The 23,402-nt window shown below is 40.9% G+C and overlaps 1 protein-coding gene across 7 annotated transcripts in view; it reads left to right on the top strand.

Annotated features, from left to right (window-relative positions):
- Window positions 1-23,402, top strand: part of abcc1 (ATP binding cassette subfamily C member 1 (ABCC1 blood group)) — a 76,899-nt gene that overhangs the window by 32,270 nt on the left and 21,227 nt on the right. For all 7 annotated transcript variants that reach the window (XM_030409562.1, XM_030409559.1, XM_030409560.1 and 4 more), the window contains 12 exons: window positions 1,235-1,361; window positions 2,256-2,432; window positions 3,160-3,327; window positions 4,994-5,168; window positions 5,924-5,984; window positions 6,428-6,551; window positions 6,668-6,875; window positions 18,896-19,206; window positions 19,426-19,625; window positions 19,769-19,895; window positions 21,353-21,454; window positions 22,987-23,133. In XM_030409562.1, coding sequence (XP_030265422.1) covers window positions 1,235-1,361; window positions 2,256-2,432; window positions 3,160-3,327; window positions 4,994-5,168; window positions 5,924-5,984; window positions 6,428-6,551; window positions 6,668-6,875; window positions 18,896-19,206; window positions 19,426-19,625; window positions 19,769-19,895; window positions 21,353-21,454; window positions 22,987-23,133 — 1,927 coding nt within the window. The remainder of the gene's footprint in view (window positions 1-1,234; window positions 1,362-2,255; window positions 2,433-3,159; window positions 3,328-4,993; window positions 5,169-5,923; window positions 5,985-6,427; window positions 6,552-6,667; window positions 6,876-18,895; window positions 19,207-19,425; window positions 19,626-19,768; window positions 19,896-21,352; window positions 21,455-22,986; window positions 23,134-23,402) is intronic.

The following is a 23,402-nucleotide window of genomic DNA, read 5'->3' as shown; positions in this document are numbered from 1 at the left end:
TTGGGGGAGGGGGGGGATCTACTCCAAAGAGTAGATACTGAGCAAGATAGTTATCTAGTTTACCTCAGCACTCGCGACACCCGACCCAGTGCAGGACTCTGCTGTGAAGGTGGATGATACGGCGGTGGTGTTTTTGCTACAATTTAAAAAAAAAAAGAATTTAATTTGAAGGAGCAGCGGCTAGGATTTAGGAGTGGCGGGCTGCCACTCCTAAATGAATGTAGAGGAAACACGGGATTTGTTCCCGACCTCGTCCGAGTCTCTCCAAATGTTTCAGACGTCCAACGGTTGGCCCAGCCTTTAACCTACCACGAGAATAGAGCTGTCCAAAATGATTAATTTTCAAACGATTAATCTAGCAGTTATTTTTCCGATTAGTCGACTTATCTAACTATTAATTAAAGTTACATGACCAAACAAAAGTAACATAGTAACTGTAACTGTCTTTGGTAACTTATGAGAAAAAAATACTGCAGTTGTATGCAGAGAAGTGTCTGTCCTCCTGTCTGTCCTCCCGCCCGTCCTACCGACTTTTTGTCACATTTCTGCATGAAAAAAAACAGCAACTGTCACCAGCAAAAAACTTAAACTCACTCAACTGGTTGTGTTTATATAAATCACTGCGACGGTCAGCCCTCTCGACTGAGACTCCGTCCCCGCAAGTGAGAGAGCCAGACAGTGTCCAGTTTACTTATGGCAGTTATGTAATTATGTAATTTAGAGCGAAAAAGTAACTTTGTCACATTCCAGAATGTTTGGTGGGTCAGGATCTCAATCACTACACATTATAACAGCATCCATATGATTATAAATGGTCCGCATCTTTAGATTGACAGGGGGTACACCGGGAAAACACCTCGAAAACATGCAGACGTCATCATCATGACGTGTACTGTCATGCATCTTTGCTTTCTGTGCGAATTACACAGTGGTTTGCCTTTACTCCAGCAGTGCTTGGCTCTGTGTGAATGACCTACAGCGGAGAATTGGTGAACCCCCGCTGCGGCGTTGTTAACAAATTTACATCGCCCCAGCACTGCATGACAATATACAAATGTTAAATTGCCTTTTTTTTTCCCCTCATAATGTTTTCTCCACAATGGCAGACAAGCAAACCAGATGAGATTCATTAGTCACTATTTATCAACTTGCTTATGTTACAATATGTATTTATCAATATGTAATTATTTTTTCTAAGAAATTAACAGAGTTCAATCTCTCTGTGTGTTCACAGGCTTAATGTGTCTATTCCAGAAGGCTCTCTGGTGGCCATAGTGGGACACGTGGGTTCAGGAAAGTCCTCGCTGCTCTCTGCCCTTCTTGGAGAGATGGACAAACTAGAGGGATCAGTGGCTGTCAAGGTGGCTGCTCTTGCTCTCTCACATAAATCCATTGACACAACACTCAGATGTGTGCACTGAAAGCTGTCCGTTTGCTGCGTCTTCAACATGGAATACTGTCATGAGATTTTCAGGGTTTACAGTAGCATAGGTCCTTGAAGTACGGAAGCCCATAGGTGTAATTATTTTTTTAATGCCATCATTTTTCGAGACAACAAGATAATTTATCATAAGAAAAGGATTTCATAAGAGTGGAACATGACATACAGACACTGCTGTGTTGGGTGGGGTTGAGAGTTTCAGAGCAAACCATATAACCCTTTTAATTTGCCATTTGAAGGTTTTACCCGTTATTATTTTGATAGGAAGGTTATTTACATTATGGCTACTTTAGGGATGGCTGCAACAATAGTATTATTATAATGTACTTGTTTCCACAAAGACTTTTTAGAGTGAGACACTAGTGAGGAGTGGCTGGTAAAAGAGTTCCTTATCCCACTCAAAGACATATATTCGTAGACGCCTCATTGACTTGCTGGACTGTACATCGACATTGGCGCCAAATTGGTTGAAACTGTGGGCACTAAAAAAGCACTAACATTTACATTTAGCAGCCTATCTGTCCCATTTAGTTTATCAGTTATAATGAGAAAATGGTTGATGTCTTCTTGAGATAATGTAATAATTAACTGGTAATCTCTGCCGGTATGGTAATGGGCTTATGGGCTTCCATATAGAAGAGTGTTATTCCATAACAATTCTTCTTCATGAAGTGCTTTGTATCTAAGAGACACATTTAATTAGGCAAGAAGCTTTTCACATCATTTACAGAAACACCAGCAGGCAGAGAGAACACTCTCACTTGATATCATTGCCTTTTTTTGTGGTTTGCTTCACCTGTTATGTTGATTCTAGGGGTTGGTGGCCTACGTTCCCCAGCAGGCCTGGATCCAAAATTCCACACTGAAGGACAACATAATGTTTGGTCAGGAAAGGAGAGAGGCCTGGTACCAGCATGTGGTTGAGGCATGTGCCCTTCAGCCTGACCTGGAGATTCTTCCTGCTGGAGATGAGACCGAGATTGGAGAGAAGGTATCAACTCAGGAACACATAGTCTGTTTATCTGCATAGTACAAACCTGATTTGAAACCAGTTTGAATGCTGTGTAACACGTAAAGACTGAATAAATTTAAATTCACCCTGACCTTGCTTGTGAACAGCTGGGTTTAGGAAAATGTTTAAGTTGAGGCTTGTAATGACATTGTTTGTTGTATACTAGAGGATGTCATCTTGTTCCCTGTATCTAGACAAAATATCAATCTTCCTACCTCAATACTCATAGATTTGAACAATCATCAAACTCTCAAGTAATTACTCACAAGCATTAATGTGTAACATTATAAACATTATGTAGAAATGTAGTTTTCTTGATTCTACCTTTGGTGGTCTGTCTTGGCTCCTCATGCTTGAAGGGTTTGCTGGTGTCTATGGTCTTCTGGCCTTTGGTCAGAGCTACAGAAGGATTGACTGTTTGCTGGGCAATAATAACATGCCCAACACTAGAAACAAGGGAGCCTCAACCCTCCTCACCTCTCTGTCTTCAACTCCTAGAGGAGAAAATCCCATAGTTTGGACAAACTTGTGGATTATGCTCCATATGATCTGTTTTAACTTCAGTTGGAGAGGTCTTCATGAAAAGCTGATGCAATACATAAAACACACATAGACATCACACACGCACAAAATACTTGGGGGCTGCTAAAGCTGATAATCTAACTTTTGTTGTGTTTCTATCTCTGTCTTTGTCTCCTCTGTGCAGGGAGTGAATCTGTCTGGTGGTCAGAAGCAGAGGGTGAGCCTTGCCAGGGCCGTTTATTGTGACCGTGCTGTATATCTGCTGGATGATCCGCTGTCTGCTGTTGACGCTCATGTTGGAAAACACATCTTTGATCAAGTCATCGGCAAACATGGTCTGCTGAAAGACAAGGTGTGTAGAATATTAATCTTAACCGACAACTCCCCCACCGCATGCTCCGGAAGATAATCTGTGCAGTGGTGTACGTCAGAGCTCAGAAATGTGTTTGTTTTTGCTAAAAAAAGGAGGACATGGGCAATGTCCTGACTAGAGGTGGGTGCAATTAATGATGTGGCGATGCATCGCAATGCTTCACGTGACGATTTGGCATCGATTAATTAACGTTGATGCTTTGCCGCAAGACCGGAACAAAAAACACGTTACCGGAACCATAGCGCGTGCGCCGCCCGGACTGTTTAGTGAGTGGGACCACAACAGCAACGAGCAGTAACGTTAGTTTCTTTGCAAAATGGCAACAGCTTTAGCAGCCCCCAAAGAGCGGCCGATTCTCTCGCCACCGGGGTTCACTGCAACCGTGTGGAAGCACTTTGGATTTTATGAGAGAGCAAACAAGACGACTGACAAGACCTACGCGATTTGCTGTTTTCAATGTTTTCCGCCAATAGAGGGGGCTCTCGTGCAAGTGGAGCGTTCCCTGGTCAAAGTTAAGTAGGTCAAAATGCAAATGTTTACATAGTCATAAAATAAAATATTTTGTGTCTTTGAAAAATACAAGTCAAATGTTTAAAAAACCTTGTTATTTACTTAATGAGTGTAGTTTTAGAGGAACTGAGCTAATTGATAGGCTATTTACCGGTATTTACAAATGTAGCCACAGATGAAGACAAAATCAATCTTGTATGGAAAAAAAGCATTAAAAATTGCAATAATCGAAGAATCGTGGCACCAATAATCGAATAGAATCGACAATCGTTATAATCGAAGAATCGAAGCTCCCATAATCGAAATCAAAATCAAATCAAATCGTGAGGTACCCTTGTTGGAACACCCCTAGTCCTGATGGCAGGGCAATGCAGTTCTTGTGATGCACTCAGTACATGGGATCCCTCTATGGAGAGACTCTCTGTCCTGGGTTCTCCAGTTGCCATACCAGGTGGTGATGCTTCCAGAGATGACAGACTGGATAGCAGCAGAGAATAAGATTTTCTGCAGCCATGTGGAGATCTTAAATTTCCTCAGACGTCTGAGGTGATACGGCGCTGCCTAGCCTTCTTCACCAGTGAGGTGATGTGGGTTGTCCATGTTAGGTTCTCAGAGATATGAACTCTGAGGTACCTACAGTTGCTCAACTTCTCCACCAGTGTTCAAAAGATCTTTAGTGGTGCGTAATGGGACCTCTGCTTCTCCTTCCTGAAATCTACCACCATCTCCTTGGTCTTGTTGATGTTCAGGTCCAGGTTGTTGGTCTTACACCATGATGCCAGCAACTCCACCTCTTCCAAATAACCTGTCTCCATGTTGTTGGTGATCATGTGGCGGACCCTGCCACCTTTCTAGTTTCACACAGTGTTCTGTGACCTTGTTTTACTTTGAGAACAGCCTGTTTTTTGAGTTAGATGTCAGGATAATATTTTAAGTGTGTAATGATTATTTGCTCTTTTACTCCTCTATCAAACTATCTGTCTTCTCTTATCAGTAAGTGTACATTGCTATCCTTGGAGTAATGTCTCTTGTACAGACAAGCGTGTAAAGTGTGTGTGTGTGTGTGTGTGTGTGTGTGTGTGTGTGTGTGTGTGTGTGTGTGTGTGTGTGTGTGTGTGATGTGTGATGTGTGCAGACCCGTGTGCTGGTGACCCATGGGCTGAGCTATCTGCCCCAGGCCGACCTGATCCTGGTCATGGTGGAGGGAGAGATCACAGAGATGGGCTCCTACCAGCAGCTCATGGACACAGAGGGAGCCTTTGCTGAGTTTCTACGAACATACACTGCTGTTGAGCACACTGACAACGATGGTGAGACACACTGCACTTCACACGCCACAATGATTTTCTATCTCTCACGGGGAAATTTCAATATACAGCAGATTAATGTAGTTATTACAACGAGGAGAGGTTACGATTGCAGTGCTGAGAATGACTTTGTCTGCTCCATGAACATTAAAGCCTCGTTTCGACCTAGCAGTTTGATTTAGTTCGGTGTAGTTCAGATCAGCTCAGAATAGACACGAAAGATTCAGCCATCTGTCGAAAACAATCTGGCAATGTGCGTACAGCAGTCCAGAGTATTTAACCTGGAGCTGCTGATTAGATGTTGTTGCAGGTGTGAGACAGGAGTGCCAGCCCTCCAGGCAAACCACGGCCAGCGTCTGAAACACACAGGCAAAAAACACACACCAAGCACAGACAAAACCCACACAGAAAATTTAAAATCATGACAAAGCAGAGGAACTCTTGTTATTTTGTCAGTAATGTACAGCACAGATCACAATGTGTCAGTTAATCACGAGTTGAAACCGGTCTCCCCTTTTGTTTTCCAAAAATTGTAAAAATAAAAGGGGTTGGCCCTGAACCCCAGAGAGTAACAACCCTGCCTACCTTTAAGAGTACTGTCTCTGGTGGAAATGTGTAGGTACAGTTACCATGGGTTACATGCTATAGTGGAAACGGTTTTGGATTTTCTTTGTTCGGTGGAATAGTTCAAAATAATCTTCAGGGAACAATCCTTTTGTCTTAAAATCTTCACTTTTTTGTTTACTTCCAACATTTAGAATCTGTATCAAAGAGTGCAACCAAAGGAATGGAGAACGGCAGTACTGCTGCTGTTGTTGGGTGAGTGATAATGGACAACAATGAAGCTCGAAGAGAAATAAGATAGACCAGCATTTATATACACAGACAAGTAGCAGTTGGTATTTAGTGGTAGTAATTCATTGTTGGTTTGGGTCTCAAAATGGGATTTGGAAACAATAAAAATAATTGTGTATTTGGATGGATGGAATAATGGAGACACACACAAATAGAAAACCTTAACTTCACACATTCATTTAATAGTTTTGACTTAATGTTTTTCATGAAAATCCCAGGTGAGTTGGTACTGAATGACCCTCATATGACAGATCTGAACCACATATTTAAGAGAAAGAGAATTTGTGGCATTCACCAGATGTGTCATTCTCAGTATTCTCTTTGAGGTCCAAATGAAATGAATATTGACCTAACTACCTGTTTGTCTTCTTTGTGTTTCATTGTATTTTTCCATTTGTAAATTGCAGTCCAGATGTCAGCAGTGTTTCCAAACTGTCCCAGACGGGTAAGGAGAACATGGTGCTGAACAAGAGGGCCAAGAACCCTGAAGTGGGCAAGCTGACAGAGGCTGACAAGGCCAGCACTGGAAAGGTCGGTAGAGGCTCAGCACACTCTGCAACATCAGAGCAAAGAATTCATCATCACAAATCCATGCAGTATGGTTTTAACCTCAACCTGAACCCACTTGGTCTCCTCTCCCTCCCCAGGTCAAGTTGTCTGTGTTCTGGGCCTATCTGAAAGCCATAGGAGTGCTCCTGTCATGCATTAGCCTGCTGCTGTTCCTCACACATCACTTGGTCTCCTTGTACTCCAACTACTGGCTGAGCCTGTGGACCGATGACCCGGTGGTTAATGGAACTCAGCCTTACAGACAGATGAGACTCGGGGTGTATGGTGCTCTGGGTCTGTCCCAGGGTGAGGAGGGGTGAAATGGAGGGAGAAGCATATACACAGTAATAGAAATTAAGCAAAAATAAAACTATACATTGACCCTAGAAGCCTAACAGAATGAGAGATTGTGAAAAGAAAGGTCAGATGCACCAGTTTTTATGGTTTCTGTGTCATTCGTTATAGTCACAGTCATTACAACACGAGTAACGAAAGAAAAGTTGCAAAATTGTTTTTTTTTTAATTTGTTTTTTTATCTATTTATTTAAAGGACAGTGCACATTAATCAACATTTCTGTAAATGTGCCAGTGTTAGCCAGCAGGCAAATGTTCAACTGTAGTCCTTTGGCAAGATGTTAAGCTAGGCACAGGATGGCTAAAAAATAAAAACATATTAAAGAATACTCACAGCAACAGATAATAACAGTATAACATGATACCAAAAGACTGGCTCTATTAAAACATTAAAACATATAACCATACATCGATTCATACAAACCCCCATGGGTTACAGGACAGCTACAATAATACATAGCAACAGACAAACATGCATTCAGATTAAATATATCAAAGATGTTCACATTTTTGATTGCTTAAAAGCCAGTCTTTAAGACAGGAGGTGAATGTATGGTGGGAGGTGCGATTTCTAATCTCCACTGGAAATTGGTTCCATAATTTAGATACTCTTACAGAGAAATGTAATTGACCAAAGGAGCTGGACCTAAGAGGGACTACACAGTCCCCTCTTAAGGCAGACCTTGTGCTTCTGCTGTTGCATTTTTTCTGCTGTATAAAAGTGCAGAGTTGTGGGGGTGCTATGCCATTGATAATCTTAAAAATTAGGCATGCGTCAGTGTGTTTTAAAATATTTTCCTAGCTGAGCAAGTTATATTTGTCCAGAATGTTACAGTGGTGGTATAGCTTGGGTTTTCTGTACAAAACTTTAAGCGCTTGTTTGTGAAGTGATAAGATAGGCCTTAATATTGTGCTATTCAACTGGGTCCAGCTTGTCATACAATATGTTAAGTGAGGGATGATCATAGCATTCATGTAGAGCTTTGCTACAGGTGTTGTCAAGCAGTTCCTTATATATCCAAAGTTGGCTGGATGTAATTAGGGTTCTAACCCCGAAGGGGGTAAGATTGTGCCGGTTTATTAGTGTGAATGCTGACTCAGCATTCACACTATTGTTGTTCTGGAATTTATATTTTATTCTTCTTCCGTACGTTTTTTGGCACCTATCTCCTCCTACAAATCTTGAACGATTGAAACCATTCAAATATCAAAATGTTCAGCTTGTTTAGGACATGATGGCTATTACTTTTGGCTTTTCTATCTTTTATACTTTTGGAAATATTCAGCTTTTTCTGCAAAATTTTGCCCATTCATCCTTACGGGGATTTTTTCAAATTTCATTCTGCTATAACTTCAGCATACGTTCAGCTATTGAAACCATTCAACTTTTAAAATGTTCAGCTTTTTATGCTCTTTCAACCTTATGCTGTTCAACTTTTCAACTTTTGCAGACATTCAGCTTTTTCCCCGAAAAATTTAACATTGAATCAAATGGGAAAAGCTTCAAATCCTCTTCAAAACTCATCGACTTTCAACCTCTACTTGTTCCTCATACGTTGAGCGAGAGACACCATTCAAACTTTAAAACAGTCTCAAGACCTTGAACTATTCCCGATGTATTCAGTTTTTAAGACTTTAGTACGGTTTTGAAAATATGGTTGTTTTAGTTTTAGGAACTTTTAGCTCCTCTTCTGATTTTATAATGGGTGTGTATTGCGTCGGCTAGAGTGGGGTGACATCATCGCCAGAGTGGGGAGCGGTTCGAAGAATGGGAGCCAAAATTGTCTTCAGCTTGATTTTGATCCCACACCTTTTACTTGACATAGACAATATATGCATAGAAATGTAGGAAAACTTGTTGGGTGTCAGCTGGTCGCCTCATTTCAGATGTGGGATTTACGGTTTTGGATTTAGAAGCCCGAGAGCAACGAGAATTCATCGCCCCCTCCCATAAGGCGCAATGTTAATTTTGAGGCTCAATTTCTGGCCGAGAGCAGACGGTACCTGATTTGTCTCTCACTAATGTGCCCTCATTTCTCACTCGACAGAAATAAAAACAAGACGGGTGCGTTCAGCACTGTCTCCTGTCACTCAACATGTACATACTTTGGCGATTACCATCACGGTTCTTTCAGAAATTGCAGGAGTTTGGGAGGGGTTTCACCATTCGTTCTTATGGGGATGTCTGTCTGTATTTCTCCAGCGGGTGTATCTGAAGAATGCCTGTGTATTGCTGGAGCCAGTGTGCGTGCGTACAGTGTAGAGCAGCTGGAAAATCTGGAGAAAGAATTCTCTTCAGCTGGATTTGGATCCCATATCTTTTACTTCACAAAGACAATGTATACATACAAAATGTAGGAAATCTTGTTGGCTTGCTTCATGTTTGCTCCTCCTTCAACATATGTACAGCCATTTTAACCTCTTCCAGCACTCTTACTCTACATCTTTTTAGCTTTTCATCCTTTTTTCAACTATTTGAGCTCTTTCACCCTTTGACTTTTTTACATTTTCATCCTTTTTTCAACTCTTTAACCTCTTCCAGCCCTCTTACTCTACAACTGTTCATATTTTTTCACCTTTTTAACCTCTTCCAGCCCTCATACTCTACTGCTTGTCATCCTTTTTATCCTTTTTTCACAATTTTAACCTCTTCCAGCCCTCTTACTCTACAGCTTTTCATCCTTCTTCACCTTTTTTATTATTTTTTCGGCCCTCTTACTTCATCCTTTTACACCTTCTTAAGCTTTTTTCGGCTCTCTTACTCTACATCTTCTCATCCTTTTTTCACCATTTTAACCTCTTTCAGCCCTCTTGCTGTACAGCTTTTCATGCCTTTCTCACCTTTTGAAGCTCTTTCAGCCTTTAACTTTTCACCTTTTAGCCTTTTTTCAACATTTTAACCTGTTCCAGCTCTCTAACTCTACAACTGTTCATATTTGTTCACCTTTTTAACCTCTTCCAGCCCTCTTACTCTACAGCTTTTCATATGTTTTCACCTTTTTAACCTCTTCCAGCCCTCTTACTCTACAGCTTTTCATCCTTTATTCACCTTTTTAACCTGTTTCAGCCCTTACTCTACAGCTTTTCATATTTTATCACTGTTTTAACCTCTTCCAGCCCTCTTACTCTGCAGCTTTTCATATTTTATCACTGTTTTAACCTCTTCCAGCCCTCTTACTCTGCAGCTTTTCATATTTTTTCGCCTTTTTAACCTCTGCCAGCCCTCTTACTCTACAGCTTTTCAAATGTTTTCACCATTTTAACCTCTTCCTGCCCTCTTACCCAACAGCTTTTCACCCCTTTCCTCCTTTTTTCACCTATTTAAGCTCTTTCAGCCTATAACTTTTCACCTTTTTTTCAACATTCTTATAGTTTCATGCATTTTCGGTAGGTCGTTCAGCAGATTTCTGAAATCGCTTCAGCTGTCAGCATTCACACTGTATTTTCGCAGGAAATACACATTTTTCTAGTTATTATTTGTTGTCTGTCGCTTGAGCTCAAATTCCCGTGAGCTGGAATGGGCCAGAAACTTGAAACTTGGCCCAATGATTGGAAATGATGTGCATCAACTTTTATTAAAATATGAGCCCAGTCAGCCAGATGGTGGCACTGTAACTAAGGCTTGAAAATGCGTTTTTGGGAAGGCCACGCCCCTCACACCGCAAGTCTGATTGACTTGAAATTTGACAGACAAGTTCAGCTGAATGTGCTCTACAAAAAAGCCAATTGGAGCATAAAGCTCCGCCTACCTAGAGTTTTTGCCAATTAGCATAATGTGAAAAATAGTCAAATGAATAGAACTTTTGTAAGATTGACTCTATCGACACCAAATTTGGTATACGGCTTTGGGAGACGAAAAGACAAATTTCTATTATATATGAGCCAGATTGGTCAAAAAACATGGCTGCCACGGACCAATGTATTTTTGCAATGGGCGGGACTTAGAAATGATTGGCCATAACTCCCACTCCCTTTGCCCTATCATCACAAAACTTGTTGGGTAAGTTCACAACAGGACTGGGAATCTGCCTACCAAAGCATGTTGAGCTCAACCTATAGGGGGCACTATAAATGCCATTAGCATGTAGCTGAAAACCCAATTTGGAGAAATCTGGGGCTTATCATGGCTATGTGTTGCACAGAGCTTTGAGGAACACGGTGGCCGATGTCATCGACTGCAGGGGATGAGGTTCAGGGTGGCCGGTTTGGGGCAAAAGGGGTTAGAACCCGCGGATTGCCGCTTTTGGCTATATTTTAAGTTGGTATTTATCTTTTCATGTATATAGCTTAAAGGGATAGTTCGGGTTTTTTGAAGTGGGGTCATATAAAGTACATATCTATAGTCGATCCGTTCCTACCGTAATCACCGATCAGCGCAGCCTCAGTTTGGAGAAGTAGAGAGCCGTTCCAGCCCAGACGCTCAGCTTTGTACTGCAGTGAACCGGGTTCAGCAAAAAAGCAAAATTAACCGCCTAAAACAAGGCTCACGTAAAACATTTTACACCAGTTCAAGTGTATGTTGTATCGGTAAAATTCACACCGCTTTACATCACTGTCAGACCGCACTTTCTTTTGGCACTACATTTTCTCAACCGCAGAACCTCCGTATCCCTACGCATTAGCGTAACTGGGCAATTTCGGGGCATTTCGCTTTTTTGCTGAACCCCGTTCACTGCAGTACAAAGCTGAGCCTCTGGGCTGGAGCAGCTCTCTACTTCTCCAAACTGAGGCTGCGCTGATCGGTGATTATGGTAGGAAACAGATTGACTATAGATATGTACTTTATATGACCCCACTTCAAAAAACCCGAACTATCCCTTTAACAAACTGCAGTGTTGTGCTTATACACTTTTAAGGCGACTTCCTGTTGCATCAAATGAGCTGACACCACCAGAGTTATAGAGAGTGGACATCCCTCCTCTCTAAAGCTTTGTTGTACCTGCCCTGAAATAAGGAACTGAAGCATCCTGAGGGTCAGCTCACCAGTATTACAAAAAAAAACCACATTTGCTCATTTAGCTGTTTTGACATACAGTGGGGCAAAAAAGTATTTAGTCAGCCACCAATTGTGCAAGTTCTCCCACTTAAAAAGATGAGAGGCCTGTAATTTTCATCATAGGTATACCTCAACTATGAGAGACAAAATGAGAAAAAATAAATAAATAAATCTCTTGAAAATCACATATAAGTATTTGGTCAATAACAAAAGTTCATCTCAATACTTTGTTACATACCCTTTGTTGGCAATGACAGAGGTCAAACGTTTTCTGTAAGTCTTCACAAGGTTTTCACACACTGTTGCTGGTATTTTGGCCCATTCCTCCATGCAGATCTCCTCTAGAGCAGTGATGTTTTGGGGCTGTCGCTGGGCAACACGGACTTTCAACTCCCATCAAAGTTTTTCTATGGGGTTGAGATCTGGAGACTGGCTAGGCCACTCCAGGACCTTGAAATCCTTCTTACGAAGTCACTCCTTCGTTGCCCAGGCAGTGTGTTTGGGGTCATTGTCATGCTGAAAGACCCAGCCACGTTTCATCTTCAATGCCCTTGCTGATGGAAGGAGGTACATGATACCATGATACGATACATGGCCCCATTCATTCTTTCCTTTACACGGATCAGTTGTCCTGGTCCCTTTGCAGAAAAACAGCCCCAAAGCATGATGTTTCCACCTCCATACTTCACAGTAGCTAGGTATGGTGTTCTTTGGATGCAACTCAGCATTCTTTCTCCTCCAAACACGACAAGTTGCATTTTTACCAAAAAGTTCTATTTTGGTTTCATCTGACCATATGACATTCTCCAGATCCTCTTCTGGATCATCCAAATGCTCTCTAGCAAACTTCAGACGGGCCTGGACATGTACTGGCTTAAGCAGGGGGACACATCTGGCACTGCAGGATTTGAGTCCCTGGTGGCGTAGTGTGTTACTGATGGTAGCCTTTGTTACTTTGGTCCCAGCTCTCTGCAGGTCATTCACTAGGTCCCCCCGTGTGGTTCTGGGATATTTGCTCACCGTTCTTGTGATCATTTTGACCCCACGGGGTGAGATTTTGTGTGGAGCCCCAGATCGAGGGAGATTATTAGTGGTCTTGTATGTCTTCCATTTTCTAATAATTGCTCCCACAGTTGATTTCTTCACACCAAGCTGCTTACCTATTGCAGATTCAGTCTTCTCAGCCTGGTGCAGGTCTACAATTTTGTTTCTGGTGTCCTTTGACAGCTCTTTGGTCTTGGCCATAGAGGAGTTTGGAGTGTGACTGTTTGAGGTTGTGGACAGGTGTCTTTTATACTGATAACGAGTTCAAACAGGTGCCATTAATACAGGTAACGAGTGGAGGACAGAGGAGCCTCTTAAAGAAGTTACAGGTCTGTGAGAGCCAGAAATCTTGCTTGTTTGTAATACTTATTATACCGAGGAATTTACCAATTAATTCATTAAAAATCCTACAATGTGATTTCCTTGATTCTTTCCCCCCATTCTGTCTCTCATAGTTGAAGTGTACCTATGATGAAAATTACAGGCCTCTCTCATCTTTTTAAGTGGCTGACTAAATACTTTTTTGCCCCACTGTATATTGTTGGTTTGGCTCACTTATGATCTGGAAACTTGGGAGTCATGGATCAAGTGAATGTTGACACCACTTCAATTAAACAAACACTTTGAGCATCATTGACTCGCAACAAGACTCAACTGCCAGACTTCAGATCAGTCAACATCATCCCCAAACTGAAAGATTAGATAAGATTTTATAAAAAGGAGGGAAAGCAGATGTACCTTGAATCAGCCGATCACACCAAAGTAGCTGTGAGCATTGTAACCCGTTTTGTCACATTTCTTGTCCATATGCAGTGAGCAATACCCCTCTGTTTTTCCCTGGAGGTATCTCTCTTTTCCCCTTTCTTTTTTATAGTGATTTTTATTTCTTGGCCTGTCTGTTAGTATAAGCTGTCAGCAGGAGCACTAGAATTGGTAGCTTTCCCTGTTCCACCATTGCTGATGTCGGTACCACACCAGGAGGATCCCGCTTTCTGTCTGTTTACCAGACACAACTGGTTAGAGGAGTTGTCTGTCCTGATTTAACGAAGTGGGCAGGGGTACCCAAAGATGTCTTTATCTGTGGAATACAGCGCGATTTAACACATAAGGATACAACTTATAGTTTATAGCAAATTTGAATTAATTTGACGAAATGTTTAAAGGGACAGTATAACATTTTCTATGAAAAGCTTATCACTAGGGATGTCCTGATCCGATCTGCGGGATCAGGGCTGTTATGGGCATTTTTCCACCGATCAGGGATCGGCAATTTTGATCGTGGACCCAGGGCCGATTTTTTATTTTTTCACATCAGAGCATAATTTGTGGCAGAACGCAGATGCGCATGTAATGTTTGTAGGAAAGTATGTGGGCCTGACATGGGCAGCACCATAAATATATAATATAGGAGACACTGCTCACACACTACTTTGATATATATATGATTATTAATCACTGGCAATTAATATTACACTCCTTAAAGGAGTCATCACCCGGAAATAGCAATTTCTCTCGTTAAATCATGCATATTGGTGTTGGACCTCTGTTGAAACATGCCTGAAAAGCTGGAGTTTGAAAGTGGCTTATTTTTTTCGCTTTGGCTGTTTTTCCGAACAGGAATAGCGCACAGTAGTGCGCGTTCCTAAAGCACGAGATTTTGACTCTGCTCCTGTGGTGACGTTACCACAGGAGGCTACTTGCATATGCATCGGCTCACAGCCGTCCTCTGCCATAGTGAGCACACGGAATCTGCTTATTTCTCTGTCATTTTCACGCCATACATTGTGACCACCAGCATTAAAACTCAGATCTTACATGTAAAACACGAGTGTGAAAAGTAAGAAGGAAAAAAAAAAGATTTTACCATTCAGAGACATCCTGCTGTAAACGTGTATCTTCCACCGTCTCTGCCTCTTCACTCTCCCTTTCGGTTTCCGACTCCGGCTCGTACATAAATGCCTGAATTCCATAAGGTTCGTCATTTAGTGTGTGCGCCATGACAGGGGGCTGTTTATGTTTTGGAGTCCGTGTGTGCATGCAGGCTCGCCCCTCATTCCGGCGCTGTCCTTCCTGCGGCCAATCAACGCGCGCCTCATTACGTATTAATACAATGCACATCTGGACCGGTCAAAACCTCGCGCATAATCTCGCGTGAGAAAGTCGCGGTATGAAAAAGTGTCAAAACAAGCTCTATGTTGGATTTTTTTATTTTTATTTTTTCTAATAAGTTTTAAGAATTGATCCAAAGCGATCCAAGAGGGACTGGATATGTGAAAAACCAGGTGATGACTCCTTTAAAGGGGGCACCACCTCCGTGTTTAGTTATTGGAATAATCCGGAGGACATTATTCCAAACACCTAACTGTACCAGTTAGCTTGGACAGTTAGAGTCCATTCAAAATCAATTTATTCAGTCTCAATATTCTGAAGTAGTGAATTCTTTGCACGTATCCATCGGTTCTCCACATTAAAATTAAGTTCCAGACAAAGACAAACGATCATATGTTTATTGACTAAATAATTTGGGTAAAATAAAAGACATGACACTTTTAGACGAACAACAGATAACAGAAAATGTAAAGACTGCAATTAGGAAAGTAATAAAGTCGTGTGACCGTCGGTAGATGGTAAAGGTAAAGGGTCAGGTTATATATATTAAATATTACAGGAGTAATTCTTAATACTATGAGACCCTAATCTTAATTCTCTTAAGTTCATGAGATAGAAGTTAGAACTTAGACAGAAGTCAGAACTTTGACAGAAGTCAGAACTTTAGACACCACTCATTCTCACGTGTGTGGATCCAGCTGCATGAAGACGTTCAGCCGGTTTTGTCTGGGAGTCAGGAGGCACTGAAGTTTGGTGTTCTTGAGAGTTCTGGGTTGGACTACGGCACGGCGCGTCGGTCCAGTAGCCAGAGGGAAGGTCGGTACTCTGTTGAGGAACTCTTGGTCCGAAGGCCCAGCGGGGTTTCCGCCTTGGGAGCGCTGGGGGCAGAGTCGGTCTCGGCTGGGAGCACACAAAGTCTCTTTTTGGTTGGAGACTCCTTGCATGGCTTGCAACGTTCTTCATCAGATGATCACAGTCTTGAAAAAGACTTTTCTTGGTGGTTTCAAATAGTGGTACTCAAGTTCTGATTCTGAAACTAATTCAACTTCTTTTGAATCAGGCGGTGATACTTTAACAGTATAAAATCAAAAAGAAAAGAAATTGTTCTATTAAAACTTGAATAAAAGTAAATACTTAAAGTAGGGATTCAATTTGCTTGTCTTAGAGCTTGTTGCAAAAATAAAAGTAAAGATTACTTTAAAAATAAAATAAAAATGAAAACAAAGAAGAGAAGAGAAGAAGGAGAAGAAGAAGGGGGAGAAGAGAACAGGGAGAGAAGAGTGCCCGGAGAAGAAGAGTGAGGGGAGAAGGGGAGAGTGTCTGTTTTATGACCGGCTGCAGCAGACAGAACGGGGAGGCCGGCTGACAGTGTCACACCTCCTGTGATCTGAGTTGAGGCTCCCAAAAAGTTAATCTAACTATACTATTGGATTTAATGTTTTGAAATCATGTGTTAACCTTCCCAAAACTTCACCATCTTAAAAGTCGAATTTTTGCCTTCGTGAAAAGATGCAACATGATAATGATCATTTGTCATTCAAGAGAATTATAACCTGATTAAGACATGAAGCACCAAAGTATACAACATATAACAATATAGTATATAATACACAGTAGAACAAGGACTTATACATATTCCTTGTAGTTCTATCTTTAACAAAACATATCAGACATTTAACCGGTGAATAACACAAGTATTACACAAGGAATGATGATCTCCAAATCTCTCCTCCATCGACAAAGGGGAGGGGGTTTCTGTTGACCTCAAACTTATTGAGTAATAAACTTCATTTGGCTTCACAAGAACATAAGAAAGATCTGTTGAATGATCTTCTTACGCTATTTTTGCAATCTGCTAAATTAAGAAGTTGGAATTGTAGTTTATCAGTTATTTAGGACGTATTTGAATTTGGGTGAGAACAGAAGACTGCAAGGGGGAATGGTATGTCAGACCCAGGAACAACAACGGTCGTAAATAACAGTTGGACATGTGAGGAGAGGAACACACAGATTAGGTTTCCCATTAAGCCTTCCCCCACTGGAGAATGTTCCAGAGGAAGAAACACGTAGATTAGTAAAACATCTTAAATCACCACATCTATGTTAGAAACCAGTCTACTCTATCGGGCTTGACCTTGTTTGACCTGAGGAACAGGGGTTCAACTTCTTTGGAGGAAGAGGAACAGACTAGATGTGCTTAGTCGTTGTAAATTACTAAAGTAGATCTCTGGTGATCTGTTTATAGCAAGGTAAACAACATCTTCCCACTCTGTGGAGAGGAGAGGAATTTGCCAGGCCAGGATATGGGGGCATTCAGTCCCATATGCTGGAAAAAGGAGTCGATTTGGGTTAAAGGTAATCATGGCCGAAATGAGACCACCTTAAGATGCAGAGACAAAGGCTTGTGTTCCTACATGTTACTCTGGCAAACCTGTGAATATAATGTCTGCAGTGTGGAAATAACTTAAAGTAGAAAGCAAAAGCAATCCAGTGGCGACATGTAACATCTGCAATACGACCGTTTCATGAGGGGGTAACAAACATGCTGCATTTCATACTACTCATTTGATACGATAAAATATTACAGAGAAGGTAATTGAATTAATCGCTCTGGATAACCAGCTCATCACCTTGGTAGAGGATCAGGGTTTTCTTCATGATATGGAGTTTTTGAATCCCTGGTATGCCCTGTTATATCGGCATTACATTACATTGATTCCACTTTCGAATTGCAACGTGCCAGTATGCGCACTAGTTTCATGGGTCTCATACAGCAAAGCACGTAAAACAGGCAATTGAGGAGATGCTGAACACATGTGAAACAGACAAGCAACAGGTTCGATGTCATTTTACGTGACAGTGCAAGGAATATGAAGAAAGCAATGAGTGATATGGAGTTACCAAGCGTAGCGAAGCATCACAGACTCGCCTGATAATACATGGAAAGTGGTCGGCCAATGTGGCAAAAGCATATGCAGAATATAAAAGAGCAATATGAAAGTATATACTTTGTTTCAACAAAATAAAAAAAACTATGAAGGAACAGCTTGGATGCAGGTACTTTTTTTCTTAATGCAGCTGTATTATCCAGGAAAATATAAGTTAAGGCTAAGTATCGGATCGGGACTCTGTATTGGCAGATACTAAATATTAAAGGACTCGGATCAGGATGGGGTACAAAAAAACCTGATCGGGACATCCCTACTTGTCACCAAGCGTTACAATCTGGAACCACAGCCCAGTAATACATATGAAAGTCAAGGACTCCACCAAATGCCAACCATATAGGCACATATCACTGCTGAATACAGACCTAAGTATATCAACAGCATTTCTAGCGAGAAGGGTTATTAACATTTCTCACAAATAAGTATCCTGGCAGTACTTGAATCGATTCCAATGTCTCCTCAATTTCGTAAAGTGGATCCAAACACTTTATTCAAGTCCATGAGCTGCTATTTATCAAGGACGATGGTGAGAACATGGACTCGCTAATCTACACCAACTCTTTCAGGATGGAAACCTTAAACCTTTAAACAGCTAAGAGGGGAATTTGAGCTTCTCAGGTTCAGTTAATGATCTTTTTGATGAAGCATAAAGAATGGGATAAAGTCTTGCACCCCAGTCCAATTGTAGAGTTTCTGATAAAATTACAAAGTTGGAATGGGAAACATGATGAGAGGGCTTAAAAATATATTTTACTCATATTGCTAATGGAAGTCATTAAATGCATGACAATTGAGTGGTTAAAAACGTGAGCATGTGTTAAACTTCATACCTCATACAAATTATCTAACTCTTTATATCCTCTACTTTCTTTCAGGTGTGGCAATCTTTGGTTACTCCATCGCTATGTCCATCGGGGGCATTCTGGCATCCCGCAGTCTCCACCAGTCCATGCTCTACGACGTCCTGCGCTCACCAATGTCCTTCTTTGAACGAACCCCCAGTGGCAACCTGGTCAACCGCTTTGCCAAGGAGATAGACACCATTGACTCAGTGATTCCGAGCATTATTAAGATGTTCATGGGTTCTATGTTCAATGTTTTGGGTGCTTGTGTTGTCATCCTGATCGCCACACCACTGGTAGCTATCATCATCCCTTTTCTCGGTTTGCTCTACTTTTTTGTGCAGGTTAGTAGGAATTTGAGAAAATACTTTTTTTCTTTCCTTTGGAGGGATATGTGCAAACAATCTACAGTTCCCACACTGTTGTTCCCACATCTAATGTGGGTGTAATGTCTTCAAAAAAAGTGTTGCTGTCCTTTTACCTCTCGTTGCACTGTATTTTATTCTAACTGGTTAACTGAAATGACTGACGTTGTTGGACATATCTGTCTTTACTCTGTCCAGAGGTTTTATGTGGCGTCATCTCGCCAGCTGAAGCGTCTGGAGTCAGTCAGCCGTTCACCTATCTACACCCACTTCAATGAAACGCTGCTTGGCACCTCTGTTATCAGAGCCTTCGGTGAACAGCAACGCTTCATCCGTGAGAGTGACCTGCGAGTGGACAACAATCAGAAGGCTTACTACCCCAGCATAGTAGCAAACAGGTCAGAGACAATTTACCACTCACTCCTAATATATCTACTCAAGTCAAACAAGCTGAACCAGCTCATATGTGTGCTCATAAAGCCCCATTAGTTGCTCTAGTAGTCCTTTTCCTCATTGTGTCAATGAATCTGTTTTTGTGTAGATGGCTGGCAGTTCGTCTGGAGTTTGTAGGAAACATCATCGTGTCATTTGCTGCTCTGTTTGCTGTTATAGCCAGAGAAAGACTCAGTCCCGGCATCATGGGTCTGGCCATCTCATACGCCCTCCAGGTAAAAGCTCATAGTCAGACCTGTGTTCTATTCCAGTTCATACCCTGTAGAGAGAAATTTTGGGTTCAAATTCACTCCATCCAATAGGATGTTTTACAAAAATGTAAATGATTACATAATTCAGCATATAAATTGCTTCATATCAACACTTACTTACATTTTACCAGATCAGCACTCTCTTTATGGTCTACTTCATACCCACACTGAGAAAGACTGAGCAGCTTGCTTCTATTTCAGCCAAGTTAAGGATAGGAGTAATCTCTGAAATGTTTGATGTCAGATAAAGGTGCCGTCAATAACAAAAGAGGAGAAACTAAATAATCAGTTACAAGGAGTTTAGCCTAACTGCCCTATCAGTAACTGTCAAAGACCGAGCTAGCAGGCATGAGAAGGCACAGTGTAATTTTCAAAAAATGAGTTTTATTAACAAACAATGAAAATAATCAATTGACAAAATATTCAATAAAGTTCTGGGCCTCTAAAATAGGTCAACTAAACAGAACTTAACCTAAAACAAATACAGCCTAGATCAGTACATACTACCAACAACCAACTGAGGTTTGGTTGTTGACAGGATGACGGGTTCACATATATACTGGCTGATCAGGCCATTTTAGACGCACTGGGAGATAGACGTAAGATGTAACATTTAAACAAAACTACCAAAAAAACAAATCACAACCAATAATTACTCTACCTGATCTTTAAGTGAAGAAAAATAATAATCATTAATATAATAATAATATTCACTGAAATACTATACAACAATCAAAGCATAAAGCAGGGCCCTTCCCCATGATGCAGGAGGCCCATGGTACAGTCCACTTAGCAGCCTGCACTATTTAATGCCAGCTGATGCTGATTGGCCTCCTTTTGCTGGCCAGCCAGGAACTCCACTGCAACTCCCAGGAACTGGTATCTCAAAGAATATCACATTAACTTTCCAGGCAATTAATGAAATAATTGAAACAAATAGCAAAATTGACTAAGAAAAGTTACTTAAATGTGTGCACTACAAAAGGAAACCATTCTGTCAAAACTACTAATAAAAAGGTGTTATATGAAACTTAAAACCTGTGTCCAGTTATTGCTTTGTTTATGAGTGAAACCTAACAAAAGTGAATAAAATGGATGAGTTACCACCCTTCGTGTGTTATTCAGTGTAGGGTTGCTACTGCGGCCATCACAATAACTATATTTCTTACATTATTTAAGTGTTAGCAAAGTTTTTTGATAGTAAAATCTAGTGTAACAATCTGAATTCTGTTAACTTCCATTGTTTTGGGGTGAAAGCAAATATCAGACAGACATCTCCGAACCTGCACAGTAAAAATAAACAAAACCATGTGCATGGATAGATGCTACTAGTGGTGAGTAAAAAGATAGGTGAATTGATCCCATTAATCTGAGTTTCTGTCTTAATCATCATCATTGCCTTTCCTTTGTACCGTTTGCAGCTGACTGCCTCTCTGACCTGGCTGGTTAGGATGTCCTCTGATGTCGAGACCAACATAGTGGCTGTGGAGAGAGTGAAAGAGTACAGAGACACAGAAAAAGAGGTACAAGGGAACAAACTGTTTTTGCTTTTGGAAGGTGTAGTAACTTCTCATTTCCTTTATGGTATTGGATTGGGACTTTTACATTTGTTGTTACACAAAACGTCAAAGAACAACTGTTTATTCAGACTTTTCTCACTGATGATGAGAAACAGTTGAAAACAAAGAGACAACTTTATTTGTGCTGGACACTGACAGACTTTCAATAACCCAAACGAAACACACAGCTCTAACAGTAAAGCACGTGTACTTAACAAATATATACGTAGCTGTCGTTTCACTATCAACTAAAAGGAAAAACTTTGAAGAATTTTGCTGAACTCTAAAAGAAAAACGCCATAGAATAGCTGCACTACCTCCGTCTGAACTAAACAATGTACAGCTCGGTTTGTTTTATGTCCAATTCTGTTTGAAAGTCTCATTGCACACAATTGGAGAGAAGTGTAACTGTTCATTTGTATACACTACTTATGTTGTAGTGAGATACAAAGCTGGTTGAAAATCATAAAAGTTCCTTGTTAATTGTACCATGCAGTACACTTGTTTATCTGTTTATTCAGCATGTTTATCCTTTAATTTGTGCTCTGAAAGAACGCAGAGACGTCTCGAACCTGTACATGTAAGCCAAGTTAAGTTTTCAATGTCTACAACTGAAAATATTAAGGAGTATTTTAACTAGGTTCAGCCTAAGAATAAAAAAAAATATAAAGTTTATTACGTTCAGTATCATTTTGAATTAGGCCTTTATTTTTTTCTGTACATTTATTTCTCAGCTGTTGGTAGTTACTTCTCATAGTAAGACTATTTTTAATCAAAGCATATCTTATATCAAAATGTTAAGATAAGATGTTAAATTACAATGTAACAGATTTAACTCTGTTGAATTAGAATAATTACATTCAACTCCACTTAAAACTGAAATACTACTTGTGTTTTTAATGTCCCTTTGTTTGACAGCATTTACATCATAACACCAATAAACATGCCTACACCTTCACACAACCCTCCACATTGTGTGAATACAGCTTCATTGCATGCTTAATGCTGTCTGCTGTTTACCTCTGTACACGGCTTGGCTCTTTGTAGCACACTCCATTCTAGGTTAGGCTTAGGCATACCCACATCTGCAGCTCTTTATGACAATCCAAGAGCAGAAGAGAGCGACAGAGACAGCGATGTACCTGATCGCTACATTTATATCGAGTCCCAACCACACACTGATGACCAGGAATGTACCAAACACATCATACTAAGAAAATAAGCAGATTAAGGCAGAGGGCAGGTTTCTGTATACAACACCGCCACACTTCTACTTTTACTGCCGATTCCCAGCAAGATACAAGTTCCAAATCAAGGCCATAGGTGTAAAAGTGTATGCAGAGGAGGGCTGTGGAGTTTCTGAGATGTTCATGTGCTTATTTACGCAAATGCAGGACCTGCTCTTGATGTGTCATGAGATAACTTCTACTGTGAGTGGGCTCTGTAAAAGTAAAACTGACTTGGCTTAATTGTGTTCTGTCTTTTCTGACCACCAGGCAGAGTGGAAACACAAGCCCTCCAGCCTCCCTGCAGGTTGGCCTACTGAGGGCTGCATAGACATCAGAGGCTTCAGCCTGCGCTACCGCCACGATCTGGACCCAGCTATTCGCAACATCACCATAAGAATCAATGGAGGAGAGAAGGTCTGCTTTTATGTCACTATAATTAAGCAGTGGTCTACTTAAAACCATCCACTAATAAATTGTAGAATGAATTATCCACATTTTCTGTGAACAGCTGATGATGTATAATAAGGCAGTTAAACATGTAAGACAAGAACACTTCTCAAAATAAGTACCCTACAATCTGAAAAACCCTGATCTTCTCTTTTCGACCACTCGCTGTTTAATCAACCCTGTTTTAATGAAGGTTAGCAGTAAGTTTACCACTTCCGGAATTTGTTGTCCAGATC

Source organism: Sparus aurata, chromosome 24 (assembly GCF_900880675.1).
Source record: "Sparus aurata chromosome 24, fSpaAur1.1, whole genome shotgun sequence".
NCBI classification, from domain to species: domain Eukaryota; kingdom Metazoa; phylum Chordata; class Actinopteri; order Spariformes; family Sparidae; genus Sparus; species Sparus aurata.
Note: the sequence above shows the minus strand (reverse complement) of the source record. Positions and strands in the feature narration are given on the sequence as shown.